Below are 16,071 nucleotides of genomic sequence, written 5' to 3'. Positions count from 1 at the left end.
CATGCCTTTCGCTTGTCTACCGAGGATTTGAGGTTTTCACTAGGGGTTTCATGTGGCGTCTAGAGTCACAGAAAACCCCATGCTGCAGCAAACATATGGCCCTCAGGAATTGAGACCTTGTCTGATTGTCAGAGACCATCAGATGTTCTCATCCTGTTTCTCTGCTTTACGAATTAGCAATAGGAGCAGTAGTTCCTTCCATACCTCATACCATCAGTACAATAAAATATCAGTCATAGTCCTCAGTATCACTGCTGGCACTGCCATCAGTGACCGCTTTTGTTGGAGCAGCCTGTGCAGAGGAGACAAGGGCAGGATGGGCATTGGGGACTGAACCGCCTTGACTTACCTTCCGTGTGAGGTTGTCCTCCAGGCACGAGCAGAAACATCTTAGAAAGGTTCACTGCAGAGCAGGCATTTTGCTTGCTCTAAATTGAACTGCAAAAAGAAAAAACGGTGAGACGGGACAAAATAAGTGAAATATTTTGGGGCAACATCCAGGCAGCTGTAGATGCTCTGCTGGGGTTCAGAATCTAGTGCTCTGTATTCACCTGTTTTGCAATAATGAGGAGATTTTTAAAATGCAGGAGGTGAATCTTATAACTAACAGTGCCTTTCTGAGCTACCTCACGAGGGATTACAAAAATTTTCCTTCAAGTGCACTAAGTGTAACTTTTTGTTGTGCTTTTTTAAGAAGAGGTTTAGTGCCTCTTTAAAACTCAAGTGTGGCTGCTTAGTCAGTACCAACTCCCCTCCCACCCCCTTTCTTCCACTGCTGGGCAATTTTTGTTGCAATATGGGTGTGACTTCTGATGGAGCTCCCCCTCCCAGTTATGTCATTACTTCAGTTCCTTTGGATCAGAATAAAAAGTGCAGCAAACTTCAGACTCATTGACTGCAGGCTTAACAGGCGCCGAGGCTGTTCTTCTTTGCACAACTTGCAAGGATCACTGTTTTTTGCAAAACAGTTCCAAGAAAACAATGGCCAGCTTCTCCTTATGGGCAACTTTTGGATTATGTTTGCTGAAACTTTGTCTGTCAGAAACACGTAAGTCTTTTATGAATGAAAACACCGGCAGTTGCTAAGTTTATGCTTCAGACAGCAAGAGCTCTTCTGCTAGATAGCTAACAGCTTTCTCGCATCTATCTTTGTATAAAGTTTTATTATTTGTAAGAGTTGTCAGCAGTGCTTTAGAACTAACCTCAGCAGTGCTGGTCTGTATGATCACGGAAAGCTATGTGTTGCTTGTAAAGGGCAGTTCCAGGTCTATAGAAGGTGAATTGTAGATCAGTGAAGTTAAGTTTAAACTAGGAGCAGAAGTGCGTGAGGGAATTTAAAAAAGCTCTGGTAAGGCTTGGTTCGACAGTGTGGCTGTAGTTACATACATAGTTTGCTCTCCCGGCTCCGTTTCAGAAAGCAAAGAGGGGGGATGGGGGCGTGGCCCTCTGCCCCCCCAGCATACAACAACTGCATTCTTGGGTTTCATGGGCTGAACTCACAGCTCACGTACGGCATTGGAACACAGCCTTGCCGAACAGAAGCTAAAGTGCAGTGATCTGTGACTGAAATTTGGAGAGCTTTTCTGCCAAGCATGCTTGTTTCTGACTTCCTAAGGTTTCTTTGGGGTTGACTGATGACATTTTGGAACAAAGAGGGTTAGAAGTGACTGCAAAATTCCATTGTTTATTGGTTAATCTTCTGTAGCTTGGTTATCTTCTTCAAATATTTGTATTTAAAAATGAAACATTAATACAGAGAAAAAAATAAAAATTACATGTTCAAAATGATAAAATGCCTTTGAAATTTCCCATGGTGCAGGCTCAACCCTGTTTGAGGGAAATGGCCATGCTTTTAACTTACTCTCACTGTGACAGCAGCTGCCTCGAGGCTTTTTGTGGTTAGGGATAATAATTACACTTCTGCATTATTTTTCTACTCATCGGTTCCAGGAGACTAACAAAATACATTTTTCGTGGCCATTGTCACCCAAGGGCTGTGTGTGTACAGCATAGCTCGTCTGTTTGAGCAGCAGTAGATACTTCTGTAATGGTTGCAGCACTGCTGGGCTGTGAATGGGTGTGTTGGAATGAATGGTTCCGAGTACATCTATGATATCTGAAGCACCCTCATTGCTTTTCTTCGCAAAAAGGTCTGTCCATTGTACCAAAATGCTCTTGCTGAAACGAGGTATGTGGATAAAGCCCTCAGAGGAAGGGCAGGGGTACAGTAGGCAAATAAAGTAGATCTGAGATGTGTTTAAAACCTCAGCTCAGTCCAAGTCTGTATGCTGTTAAAGTATTGTAATTGTCTGGTTACCACCTGCTCAACTGATTTCTCCTTTTATGAGCTGCCAAGAGTGTCCGAAAGAAGTAGGGTCTGCACTGGCTCTGGGAGTAATGCATTTTTACAGTGAGACCTAGCAGAAAACCCCATCATCTAGTCTTCAGCACAGTTACTAAAAGTATGTCTAACTTCATGCATGCCCCACAGGGAAGTTCTTTATTGCCTTAGCAAGGTATTAGACTATAGCTACACTGTATTTCAGTTGGTATGTGGTACATTCCAGCATGACTTTGTAGTCAGTAATGACTTCAAACAGCACTTGGTGGTGGCTTTATTTTCTTTTTTAAAGCAGTGACTTTGCTGTGTATCCCAAAGCAGTGGCCATTGCTGCTGGCAGACTCCTCGCTTGAAGACAAAATTCAGATCTGCTGCTGAATTGGAATTTTGATTCTTTTAGTACAGAGTTTCGCAGACTTAGAAAGGACCTGGGATTACTAAAGGAAAGATGAGATACAGAGAACAGCTGAAAATCTTGTTCATCCTGAGTTCTGTGCTGTTGTGACCATACTGTCACTGACATGTGAGCGAGGTATACTCATGGCATTGAGCTGATTTTTTTTGTCTAAGGAGTCTGGATCCAGGAGGTATAGATGCTGACATTTTTGTTAATGGTGATTCTGGGAGAGATTTTCCCCTGTGAGCATTACGTATTTGTAAAAAGATTTCTCTGAAAGTTTTCCTTGATTAACACAAAGCGAATGCTGGAATTTTGACCCCCAAAGTGGAAGAAGCTGGAACAGAAGTGGTTGTAAAGATTAAATGAAAAGAGGGAGCATGGGTCCACCACTGGGAGGTAGGAGCTTAGCTGTTAGCACTGGAGAGGTCGCCAGAGGCTCGGTACTGGGTAAGACTCTGAGACAGGGCTACTAGAGCTATCAGTCCATCACAAAGGAAGGGACTTGCCTGCCTCTTGGCTTACATATCCATCAGATAAATTTGTAAATAAAGCAGTTTGAAGAAAGTCTTTGTGATAGTTTATTTTCTCTTAGTCCTTACAGTGTGTATCTTGGCTATTTTCCCAAGGCTGCAAGGTAACTAGACTTTATTACAGTTCACTTGAACTTCCATCATCATTTAATGGAAAGGTTATATACCTGCCCTTGAAACACTGTCACAAACAGAGCAAACAAACCATGGCAGAGGATTGTCCTGCAGTCTTTGGAGAAATATTGGTCGGTTCTTTAGTTACTAGTGTTCACCACAATGCAGAACCATTACCTTGAAAACAGGAAATCAGAGAAAGGCTTAATGAGGAAAGATAGCATCATACAACTCAGGAAGAACTTTTTTAACTAAGTGCTTTTAAAACCACTGGTAGCTCTACCCAAGGTTAAATGAAATGTTCCGCCATACCTGGTGTGTCTTTCTTTCCAGAGCGTTCCCATGACTTTTATAGGCCAGGACTTGAAGACAGCATTCATGTTGCAGTTATTCATCTAGCACCTGAGCATGTGTGAGGTTCTGCTGTAGCAAGGATGTGCCAGCAGAGTGGGATGTCCTGAGATGCTGATAGACAGGCATAAACAGCAGAGACAATCATGAGCTCACTACTAGTAGAAAAGATAGGTTCTCAAGAATTTCATGAAGGGGTAAAAAAAATGCTTTAATTGAAGGACAACTGTCATTTCAAATGAAAGAACTTATGGAAGAGTGCAGGAAAATATAGTGAGGGAGAATGTAGCTCTCAAAGGGATGTTTGGTTGTATGGCAAGGAGAATGGTGGATTGCAGGAAGCAACTAAAATTAGTTATATAGACAGCATGAAGTCTTGAAGAATTTAAGCTAGAGAAGAAATCTGAAGTGTATACAAGCAAGAACCTGGTGTAAACCTCTGCAGGCATTTCCACTAATTTGGATAGCAACTTCCCCTTGTCAGGAACAGGGGAAAATAAATGAGGAATAAAAAAAAGATAGCAACAGCAATCAAGTTAGTGTATAACAGGAGTGGAGCTTGTAGATATGTGAAAAGTTAGAAAAACTGAAAATTGCATTGCTGACATGGCGGAGGAAAAAGCTTTGGTGAGATCTGCGGGATATAGGTTAATTAAAAAGCAAAGGGCAAACAATGCAAGATGGCAATGTTCTTGCCAGAGAAGAGATGGTATTCAGAGGGAGTGGCTAGCAGCAGCAGTAATTAGGTGTGAAAATAGGTTGCTAAGAGACATTGTTTTTAAGGTCAGATTAGATAAGGACAGTCTAGATAAACACCTTTAAAGGACAGTTTGGGTATTGGTGATTGTGCTTCTGGGTAAGACGGAGTAGAAGATCTCTGGTAGCTCTGTTTCCTGTTTGATAAAAGGAGAATTTTACTTCTGAAGGTAGTAGACTGGTAGTGGGATACGTTGTAGAGAAGCAGGGAAAAATGATGTAGAGCTTCTTATCCAAGGAGAGAGTAAGTCAGCCCCAGAACTTGAAAGTTTTTCAGAATTTGAGAGATGCTGTAAGAAGGCTTCTCCATTTGGCTTCTGGTCTTCTTGCCTCACACTTCTGTTCCTGGACTAATGGATAAGTGTTTGAAAATGCGATCAAGGTAGAGGATGATAATTCTCATCTTCATATAACATATATTCTGTTATTTACAAAACATTGATTTTATTTTTTTTTTAAGAGAACCCTATGTGAGGGAGCAAGGGAAGGTGTTCTGCCAAACTCTCCTCTAAAATTGCTTTTTCCAGCACCAAGGCTAAATGTACACAGTCACCTGTGAACTGTAACTTCACAGAGACAATAATCATAAACACGACACACCCCAGTAATCTTGCCTACTTTGAAAACAATACAGCATTGTACGGGAACACATGATATTTTAACATCAGCTGGTAACTGAGAGCATGCTTGATCAAATTTCATTTTTCAGCACTAAATTTAATTCTTAGACTGGAGAAGTTCAAACTTCCAGCCGAAGGCCAGATGAGCAAGACAGAAGTTGGGTTTGTCACCAACACGTCTCCGATACATCATGGTTGCTACCAAGCAGAACCCACATCCACAGTCTATTTTGGTCTTTGCCTTTACCTGTAAGGATTTCTTTGTGATGTATCTGGTGGTTTGGACTGTTGTCCGTGGGTTATCAGCAGCTGCCAGCGTGGAGCCAGTTTGGCGTAGCTGCTAGTTATTTTCCAGACTAGACTAGAAGTTCACCAGCTGTTAACATGCAGTTGTCTCACTCCCAGGGAGGAAATAATCATTTTGAAGCCATCAGACAGTGTCATTATCAGTGACCATTAGGACTGCTGCTAATACTGGCAGCAGAGAGGATTGTGTCAATCCTTAATGTTTATCAGTTGCCTCGCCCACCAATTTACCGGCCTCCTTGCGGTGGCATCAGCAGTAATATCAGTAGCAGCTGGCTGTGATTTTCCTCCCTTGCTGCAGCTGCTGGAGCTGACCCCACCCAAGAGACGACAGAGCAGCTCATCATATGAGCGAGTTTGCGGGCAGTCATGTGAGATGGCAACTGAGAGAAAGAGGGGTTTTTCTTGGAGAGTTTTTAGACTGAAAAGCTCAGCTAATTGTGATTTAAAGTTCAAACCTCTGTGACTGTTTCCTGCCTAACGAAACCTGCAGTCATTTTTGGAGTCTGTGCCTACAATTAAGAACATAATTGAACTCTGTCTTGTACACACTGGCTTTGGGACTTTCCAGTTCCTCTACATGACAACACTGACTGCATTATATTAGGCAGCAATCTTATTTCAGTACAATAACCTTCAACCCTCACACTGTGAAACAGAAAAAAAAAAAAAAAAAAGAAGACTGAAAGGAGTTGAAAAATAATGTACAATTTTAGCAATTATTAACATGGAAGATCAAGCAACTATGCCAGTTCAAAATAAAAATCACAGGGAAGATCTGAATTTTACTTACATCTGCAGTCCGAAAAATAGATTGCTTCACTTTTCCTTTCCTTCTGTTAATGACTGAGCTAGGCCTAGTAGCTGGAAGCTCTAAGGGACTGCATTGTGTCTCTGCAAAAAAAAAAAACCAACAAAACAGAAAAAAAATCAGACATGCAGCAGCTGTGGCAAAACTTCCGTCTCTGTTTCTGCTAATGATACTGTTCCAAAAGCAATGTGAGATGCTTGTGTAGGAAGTTGCCACGGTGCAGGCTGACAGCTGCCTAGGAAAAGGGCATTAGCCAGCGATCATCAGCTACACAGTTAATGTCTGTTTTACTAAATACCTGCTTTCGAACGTAAGAAGCTGCCCTTGGCAGAACGTGTAATAGTAAAAACATCTGCTGTGATAAAGATTTTGTTGATTATATATGTCTCACTGTGGCAGCATGTTAGCAAAACAGGTTCTCAGAAGTGTATTTCCCTAGGGGGCTTTTTTATTGTTATTTTTGTTAATGGATAGATGTCTGTAAAGAAGCAGGGTGTGGTACATGTGGGTGGATGTAATGAATAGTTTCTTGCAGCGTTCCCGTACAGAAGTGAAAAGTTAACTGCAGCTCAGCATATGATCTATGGCCACCTGGGACCCTATGGGCAGACGTGAGTGAGCCCTGTGTGGGGGGCAAGCTGCTGTCCAAACCGGGGTCTGAAAGTCAAGCACCAACCTCATGCTGGCAGCCTCCCTGAGAGATCTGGCCACCAGGGAGGCTTATTAGCAAGGGACGGGTATCTCACTTGCCAGAGCCGCGTGGCTGCAGCCGCTTCCAGGCAGCAGGCAGAGCCCACATGCCCACTCAGAACAGACCACACAAGCTGGCAGCTGCTCTTCACAGCGTGTAGATGCAATAGCTCAACAGTGCCGCAGTGGTGATTGTGACGGCAGGGATTAGTTGTTTGCCTACTCTTGGCAGTTGGCCAATGCGCATCCCACAGGTAAGATGGATCCCTGTTGCAGAATAAGAAGATTGAGGCAGTGACACAGTACATCGCTGCTGGGGCAGCCAGGTCTCCCCAACACCATCACAGTGCACTGAGTGCTTCTGCACAAGCCATAAGGAGTAGTTAACTGGGCAGGTTCAAGGGAAAGTAGTATTTGCCAATTATAAAGAATCATGATTCATTAATAAGGAGGATGCTGAGGGTGAGGCCTGAACTCATCTTAATGTTTTACTTTCACTTCCCTGTTCTTCCTCCTCTTCCTCCTTGCTTAGGTGTCCTCCATTAATTTACATGTCCTTTCCCTTTTCCATCATTCACTCTGGCAAGTGAAACTATACGTATTCTGTTCAAATCAATTTCTCCAGTAGCAGTGCTATAAAAATCAGATAAAACTTTTCTTTGTGTCCCTGACAGTTTTATCCTGTTCACTTGTGTGTGCTATCTGTATGCGCACTGAAGACTGGGAGCTGTTTTCAGTTCAATAGCACTTGGTTCCTGTCAGACAACAGCAAATGCAAAGTGTAGTTTTCTTAAAAAGTTCTTATTCAAGACTTACCTTTTTATGACTAGGGATGTTTGAAGCTGTTTAGCAAATGAGAACTGACTTGAGTCTTTTGTCCTACTGCCAACTTTAACACTTCTTTAGGTTTGAGAACTTTAAAATTGATTTAATAATTAACTGAAGAATGATGTCTCAAATTTAGTCAAGTTTTTCTCCTGTTTGAAGCAGTACTTCCTAGTGATAACTTTATTGGCTACCTTCTTGAGGTCTTGGAGGGTTTTGTACATAAAGGCTTGATACTCTGGGAAAGCCAAGTGTTGAGAGATGTAAAATGACCCAGCAAAACGGAGGAGGTGCCAAGAAGAGACCCACTGTCTCTAACCCAAAGGTGGGCCACCTGGTCACAATGCCAGAAGGCCATGTGGCCAGCATGTTGCAAGTCCAGAGAAATTTAAGTGTCACTGTGCAGCAACTGTGTGTATCCAGGTGGCACCCAGGTATATCTTTCAAATGACCACATCTTCTTTGAAAAACTTTTTCTGTTTCTTGCACCTGTTTACTGTTTTCCCTGCTAATCCATCTTTGTCTCTTTGGGCCATCTGGCCAAAGCAGTCCAATAAATCTGATAGACTTTTGTCAGCCTCTGTCTGTGACAGGTTATGTCCATTTGATCTGGTAAAACTGCTCCGCAGCTTAGTCATTCTCAGGCAAAATGCACTGTAGGGACCAAGTCCTTCTTCCAAGAGACAGGCCTCAGAGGAGATTCAAATGACAAGAAAATTATTTTATTCGTATTTTTTATGACTTTCGTTTGATTTCAGCCTACTGTGCTGGGAGTATGGCTTACTGTCATTGTGTTCAACATCAGGCTAATAGGGCAGGAGTAGCCAGTGACTTCAGAAGAGTGGTATTAACAAAATGCCACTCTTACATTGCACTAGCAAGAGTCACTTTGCCCTCCTGGAAGGAGCAAAAACTCTTTTAGCACAGAAAATAAAAATGCTTTTCTTGAAATCTCAAGTTGAGCTCTAAACTTGTCTTTTCCAGAATATAACAAAATCATTGTGTAGCCTCCAGAGAACAGACACTTGGTGGTTCCAGTTCATCACTGAATGGGCACAGCTGATGGTTTAGGCAGGCAGCTATCCAATTCACGTTTTTCCTATTAAAAGCAGTTACAGGCAGGCATGAGCGTGTGAGACACCTTCCCGCAGTGACTGCCTACAGAGAAGTTTCTTTCCTGCTTTTGCGGCTTGCCTCAGAAAACCCTGGATCCATTTGCTCACTTAGTGGTGTGAAATGTTGCAGAGCTTTTCTCAGAGTGTGTGTGATGATTTTTGTGTCTCCCGACTTTTCTATTAGATCAGTCCTGTTCATTCTTTTTCTTATGGCTGTATTTCCTGGCTGCTTGTTGGGTGGGAGAAGATCGCAGAAGTTTTGCTTTATTTTGTCAACATCTCCTTGACCTGCCAAGTCTCACACTTTTATCTAGTAGTGGTATCATTCATGGTCATGCTGAACAGAGCACAGCATTAACTGGCTTTTAAAACAGTGAAGCAGAGGCAATCTTACAGCATCATGGAAGGGTAAGACCAACACAGCTGTTAAGTTTTTTCAGAGCATCTCTAGGCGTAAGTGCTAGACAGCATTTTCTGTCTTTGTGGGTTCATGTGGATTAGGGAAAAGCCTGTCTGCCCAGTTTGCCAGGAGGAGGCATATCCTGTGATTTGGAGATTATTAAGACTGATGACTGAATCCAAATTTGTTTTCTGTTAATGTTTTGCTGAGAGCATATTTTTATCCAAGTAGTTCATATAACAAGTAGCTTGTGTTTCTTTCTGGAGCTGGAGATCTTTTTTTCTTCTTTTGTATTTCCTAACGACTCCTATTATTTATACACATTCCAGTGGAGGTCAGCCCTATTAAATTAGTGTAGAGTGCACAATATATTACATACAGAACAATGCAAGGCTGGTAAAATGTTGCAGCAGTGCCCTTGAAGATCAGTGGAATTTCTATGCGAAATCTTGCATTTGCAGATGAATGAGTTCTTTAATTAATTTCCTTTGCTGAGCAAAGGAGGAAAAGTTCAAAAACCTTTCTCTACCTGCCTAGGTTACCCTTCAAAATAAAATATAGGCAATGTTAGATTCTTCAGTTGCTTCTATGTTGTCATAATCCCATTTTAAAAATATAGCATAGCCACAGCATTGGAAGTGCTGGGCCTAACAAGGGTTATACCCCTTAATAACCTACAAGAGTGTTCATTGAGAACATCTACTTGATGATATACAGCCACGTCTTCAAAGCTCAGGGTGGCCATTCGTAACAAAATGCAGTGGTCTGTCCTCAACCTACAGCACCTTAAACATTTGAACTTCATGACATCAACATATGTCTTGAGACATGTTCCTTCTGCTTGTCACCTGCTGGGTTCATCCAACTGCTGTAGAAGAAGAACTTGAATTCTTGAAAGAGATTTACCATCTTACACTTCCTCAACGTGTCACTTCAGAAACAGTGATGAAAGTTTGTTCTGTGTAATGTTTCTTTTTCTTGCATTACATGGAGTTCACATAAATATTACAACATTAGAGGGGTAACCCCCTCTTATCTGGTGTGTTTCATCCACATGTTCAGCACAGCTGGAATCAGGCTGAATGTGTTTGAATTACTGTGGAACTTAAAATTTCAAGTCTAGGTATAGTGTTACTTTACAGAGTAAAGATGATCCCAGCTAGTGAGGAGGAAGTGAACTGACAAGTATGCTGATAGTGGATGATAATAACTGGGGGGGGTGGGGGTGGGGGGGTGAGGGTGGAGTTTGTAGCCCTTTGTAAGTCACTGATGTTATCCCCAGCTCACAGGTAGGGAAGCAGAGAGAAAGCAAAATAAATCACCCAGCAAAGTAGCTGTAAATAGAACGTTTTCTCCCAAGTCCCGGCCTGGTGTTCCATCAACAAGATTAGTGCCTCTTTCGTTTGGGTTTCAGAAAGCAGCTGTGATTTCACATACAGGCCTATCTTAGCTGAAACAAACTTTATTATTATTCATAAGAAAAAAGTGCTTAGGCAAACCTTCTGCTGAACAGAGGATCAGAGCATTCTCTGGAAAGCTGTTATCTTAAAAACAGGAAACTCTTCAGTTGCTAACTGTTTGGTAATCTGTCATTGGGCCTGGCTCTGCAAACCTTGCTTCAGCTGTACAATGCATGTGAGAAAATATTCTCTATGAGTAAGAGCTAAGTACTTTCCGAATTTTTGAAACACCCTTACAACCCATTGTTTGCAGACCTGCACTGAATTTATTGGCAAGTATCAGTCAAATACTTTATCTGACTTTATTACTCACACGCACAGTGCTCAAGTGCTCATGTCATGCCACTTATCACCACCAGTCACAATCGTATTACTGTTGACTCACAGCGATTGCAAGGCAATGTGCACCTTTTTTCCAATCCTGGCATGATACAAATGTATCCACAGTGATAGTCAGTCATAGTTCAAGTCCTAACTTAAGTCTGTCTTTTGCTTTTTAAATTAACTGCTTTCGTATCTTGAATTGATTGCTCCATTGGGAGATATCCCAGTATCTCCCATCCTTCCAGAGCAAATACTTTTAAGAGTCAGCTGAACTAGCAGTGTTTCAGGAATCGATACAGTAAGGTGTGTCTCAGACTGCGTAAGGAAGATGAATGGGATCTATACACAAGGGCTGGTAGCAGGTCATCCAGAAAAGTGTTTCCACACTGTGTCACAGTTACTTCTGCTGATCCTAAGAGAGATCTCTGCTTTGTTTGAAGAACTTCCCCCTTTTGTTTTTCGCAAGTACGTGATGAGATCTTCTTTCTTCTCATTTCAGAGTCCTTCACTGTCTTGCTTTCCTTTCTAGCTCTGATACAAGCTTAATTCATCTTTTGTACTGTATAATGCTCATTGTGACATGGTAATAATGGGTCACACAAGATACAGTTTTTTGCTTTGCCTGCTGCACTTGACAGACAACTCAATGAATTTTGCTCCAAGAATATAAGTAATTTCCTTGTGGGTGGATCTTGTGGTGCTTTGTTAATAATAAATTTGTACCTATCTAGGATTTTTTATTTATTAAGGTGGCTTATTCCTGATTTGCTGTTTGCTCAGAGTGAATCTGACTTCATGATGCTTTCCAGTGTCATGAAACTCACAGTACCTGAATTGAGGTCTGCCACTGTGTCATTTGCCATTCAAACATTGATTTCATTCTGGATCTTTTTGTAAAATCCAACAACATCTCATTAAAATAGAAGATTACTAGAATCAATGAGTATCACAGCAAAATCACTGGCTTCACAATGATTTCAGCACTTTTGGGAGGCAGTGATGCTTCACTGTTTGAGGATGAGTACAGGCAAAGAGTAGGGCATGGAAAAAATATGTTAAACACAAGGCATATAATTATTCTTACCACATTTGTGACATTGTGTACATACTAATGTTAATTGCAAACTCCAGTTATTAAACATACCTTTTTACTAAACAAATTCTAAAAGATCCAAACGTAAGAATTATGAAGGGAACTTAACGGAACACCTAGCTTGGGATACAAATAACTTGCATGCATCTTAGAAAAGTTTCTTGCTGGTCAATGTTTTCACTGTAAATCTTAAGATTCTTGAAACTGTAGTGTATGGACGGATAGAGTGACACAGAGTCCAGAAAATGTAAGCATTTTGCCACCAAAACTTCCAATAGAAGTTGCCCACTGGCCTAGGAATTCTGGTTCCAGGCTATGGGATCCTTCTGGTGTCAGGGAGAACACAGAGGGAGCAGTTGATGTGACAGTGTTCTCTTCCATTGTAAGAAGCTTGCACTGAATGAAGTTAGCATAAGACCCTTCCCATTGGTTTCTAGGGATTCTAGGTGGGATCTAATGAAGTCGATTGTGTTAGTCATTATGTGTTTTATACAAAGCGATAATTTCCAAAGGTAGCTTTTTGTTTGAACCATACTTACTTCAGATCCCAAGCCAAGTCTTTCTGACAATGAAAATCTAAGTTTGGTGTTTTTTCACTCTTAGTCTGTCCTAATATTTCCAGATAAAATTTCAAGGTCTTCAGCAAGTAAAAATGAAATGTGGATTTCATGCAATTTATTTTTTCCAGTAGTGTGTAGTATGCTTCCCAGTGCTCCTTGAAAGCACCATAGTTGCCATCTCTCTGTTGAAAATGTACTTGTGGCTGGGGACTTCTTGGGGTTTTACAGAGAGGAGCACATTGAAATCAACTCACTCCCCATCTCTGAAACTGCTGTGGCTTGTACACACAGCTGGATATGCAACTTTCGTCTCTCCTTATTGCCTGTGAATTAAGCTCTTCAGACTTCTTCCATGATCTGTTCTTCAGAGAATGTTTTCTTCCAAGCATGTTTCTTTACTTTCTTTTTCATATCCAGCGTTTCCAATCTCTTCAGATCACCCCATTGGTAAGGTCTTGTGGATAACAATGACCAGACAGCACTGCTAGCAGAAGTTACTCAAAATCCCACGGTGGAAAGAAAGCTGGGTTTCAGTCTAACATCACAAAGTGAGTCAGCTGCTTTTTGCTAATCACTGACTCCAATAAGTAACTTTCTTCATTTATTTTATTTTATTTTATTTTATTTTATTTTATTTTATTTTATTATCATTCATCCAGTAATTTGTTAGGACTTAGAACTCTTAGACCTTCAGAGTGCAGATAATACTATAACTTATTCTGCTTTTTTTTGTGAAAACCAGAAGTGTTCAAAAGTAGTGTTTTATCCGTGTTTAAAACTGCAGAGTTACAAATGAAGGTTACAGATATATTCTTAATCCGATAATTCTAAATTTAGTATGAGTCATTAAGTTATGCATTACATTGGACGTTTCAGTTCTCCAGCTTGATTTCTAGCAGGCCAGATTCAATGGATTATCAGACAATATTTTAATCAATATGCAATTAACAACTATGACCACTGATTTAAGTGTTTAATATTGCGCTACTTTGTACTGCTCTGTAAGGTACCTCCTTGTACAAGTTTGTACCTTCATAGAAGAAACTTCTACAAAAAGGTTGGGTTTCACCTTTATTTCTCCACACATTTGAAAAAAAATGGTGAGGGTTGTGAAAGAAACTGGGAATGAGTTCATCTGCGTTGTGGGGAAGCTGGGTTTAGAAAAAGTACTGATATGCCTTCTGTTTGTGCTGTTCTCTCCTGCCATTATCTGCTACGAGGAAATCTGCATTGATCATTTGTCCTTTGACATCTCTTACATTACGAGGCATATTCTAAGCAGCCGGCTTCCGTTTAGTCTGTCTGCCTGACTGTCTTGGTTTGAAAGACAGGTGTCTGCTGAGGAAGGCAGGAGCCTCCCTTGAAATGGAAAATGCAACCCCCTTCCCTCCAAATTATTATAATTTTGAAATTAACGGGCCTTCAGGCAAAGATATGGGGAATAGGAATAACAGTTCTTTACTAATATATATATATATATATATATATATATATATATATATATATATATAACACAAGGCAGAAAAAAACCCCAACCCACTGGTTTACACTGGCAGAGTCAGAAATACAACCTGACACCCTGTTAGGGTGGCAGTAGCAGTCCGATTAGATGGTGGCTGCAGTCCTCCTGAAGCGATGGGTGTAGTTCTGTGGAAGCAGCGATCTTGTAAAAGGGTCTGGTCTTCCTCCGAAGGTCCAGTGGTAGGTAGGTAGCTCTTGTCCTCTGGAACTCCAGTGGGGGGAAAAACTCCTCTGGGAATCCAGTGGAAGAAGGCTGCTAGGGTGTTCGAGATCTCAGTTTTTATTTAGCATGGACTGCTTGGCTCCTTCCCCCCGGGCGGAGCATCTCACAATGGGATGGGGAGTCGTGAGGCAGTTCCTTGATGGGCCATTAACAGGAGATAGTCCAGAAGCGAGTTATCGATGGGTCAGGCGACAAGGCATTGTTGTGCCCATTAACAGAAGATAGTCCAGAGGGGGGAGGCAGGGAGCACCGCCCCACCTGGTCTCAACAGCTCCTGAAGATGGTAATAGAATACTTTTTTTTGGGCACATTTTACACTGTAACCTAGGACACAGACTAATGTTATCTTTGTTTTAACTGGCTGGCTTTCAGAGCTTTTAAAAAGATTCTTGGGGTGCCTTTTTCTGTTGTTTTTTTTTTTTTTTTTTTCTTGTGAAGTAAACTTGTTCAAATCAATAGATGTTCTACTTCTTATTCAATGTCTTTTTTTCTCTTTTTCAGTTTTGATCGTTGCTTACATTCCCGTAATGAACTTCTTGTACAAATGAAGTAAAAACGTTGCGAATATTTATTAGACGTCCTCCTGTATAACTCAGAGAAGCAGAGGAAATCCAAAAAGCATAGTTTTTTAGTTTGGAAATTGTTTATCAAAAGTTAAAAAAAAAATTCAATACCACATGAAAAATAGTCTCAAATCACACCTGGTATTCTTATTGAGTAGCATGCTGCAAATAATTGAAATTCAGAATCTGTCATTTAATTGGACTTGTTAATCGTAGGTCTGATTTTGTATTGCTTTCTTATCTAAAAACGACAGAATTTAAATCAGACTTCCTGGGACTTGTCAAAGCTTAGATGGAGGCTGAATGTAAAAGCTGTAAGAACACAATAGAATAATAGTGTAATAGTTCTTTGCTCTTACAGCAGTCTTTATCTGTAAATCTAAAATTTCTTTATTATGGGGATTAGTTGCAAGCTGAGGAAAAGGGAGATGAGTTGGCTTGTTCAGGTTATGTCGGAGTAAACGACAGAGCAGGGAACAGGCGTAAAGCCCTTTGAGCACCAACAGGCTGGTGATCTCTCTGCTGAGCAGCTCTGTGGCTCACCTGCTTCTATCCCAAGTAACTAACCGATTTGATGTCAGTCAAGTAATGAAACTCAGACTCTTAACTATTGTTCACCAGCTTTGCTTCATGTATGTTTCTTCATCTGGATGGCATGGAACTGATTCCAACTGATTCGCTTCGCAGTCCCTGTTACTCAGCCCTTGGGGTTAGACTGCTCATTGTACAGCCTGAAGCTTTCCTGGTATCGACAATGATGATCATGATTTCATCATCCTGAGGGGAGCATATCTGATAATTGCCTAATTCCAGGACTATGATTTCACTGCCTGCAATTTTTCCACTGAGGTGCTTGCGCAGCTGTACTGTGTTCTAGTGGAGTCTGAAAACTCTCAGCTCACTGTTGGGTGAAACTGTTGCAAAAAGAATGAGATTAATGTCAGCAGTGAGGAAGTTTATTGTAAGTGATGACACTGTATAGGCTCACTCAGGATGTTTACCAGAGCAACAGTTGCCAGGCAGATGAACTGTGTTTGGAAGATGCATGAGCAGACTTTTCTTCTTGCA

At 41.1% G+C, this 16,071-nt stretch overlaps 1 protein-coding gene across 1 annotated transcript in view; it reads left to right on the top strand.

The window, feature by feature from the left end:
* The first annotated feature begins 917 nt into the window (after positions 1-917).
* Positions 918-16,071, top strand: part of CD44 (CD44 molecule (IN blood group)) — a 57,749-nt gene continuing 42,595 nt past the window's right edge. The window contains exon 1 of the mRNA XM_086462216.1: positions 918-1,048. Coding sequence (XP_086318342.1) covers positions 982-1,048 — 67 coding nt within the window. The 5' untranslated portion in view covers positions 918-981. The remainder of the gene's footprint in view (positions 1,049-16,071) is intronic.

This window comes from Leptosomus discolor, chromosome 3, assembly GCF_034619465.1.
Source record: "Leptosomus discolor isolate bLepDis1 chromosome 3, bLepDis1.hap2, whole genome shotgun sequence".
Lineage (NCBI taxonomy): Eukaryota > Metazoa > Chordata > Aves > Leptosomiformes > Leptosomidae > Leptosomus > Leptosomus discolor.
The sequence above is the reverse complement of the archived record's forward strand: the minus strand, read 5'-3'. Positions and strand labels throughout refer to the sequence as shown.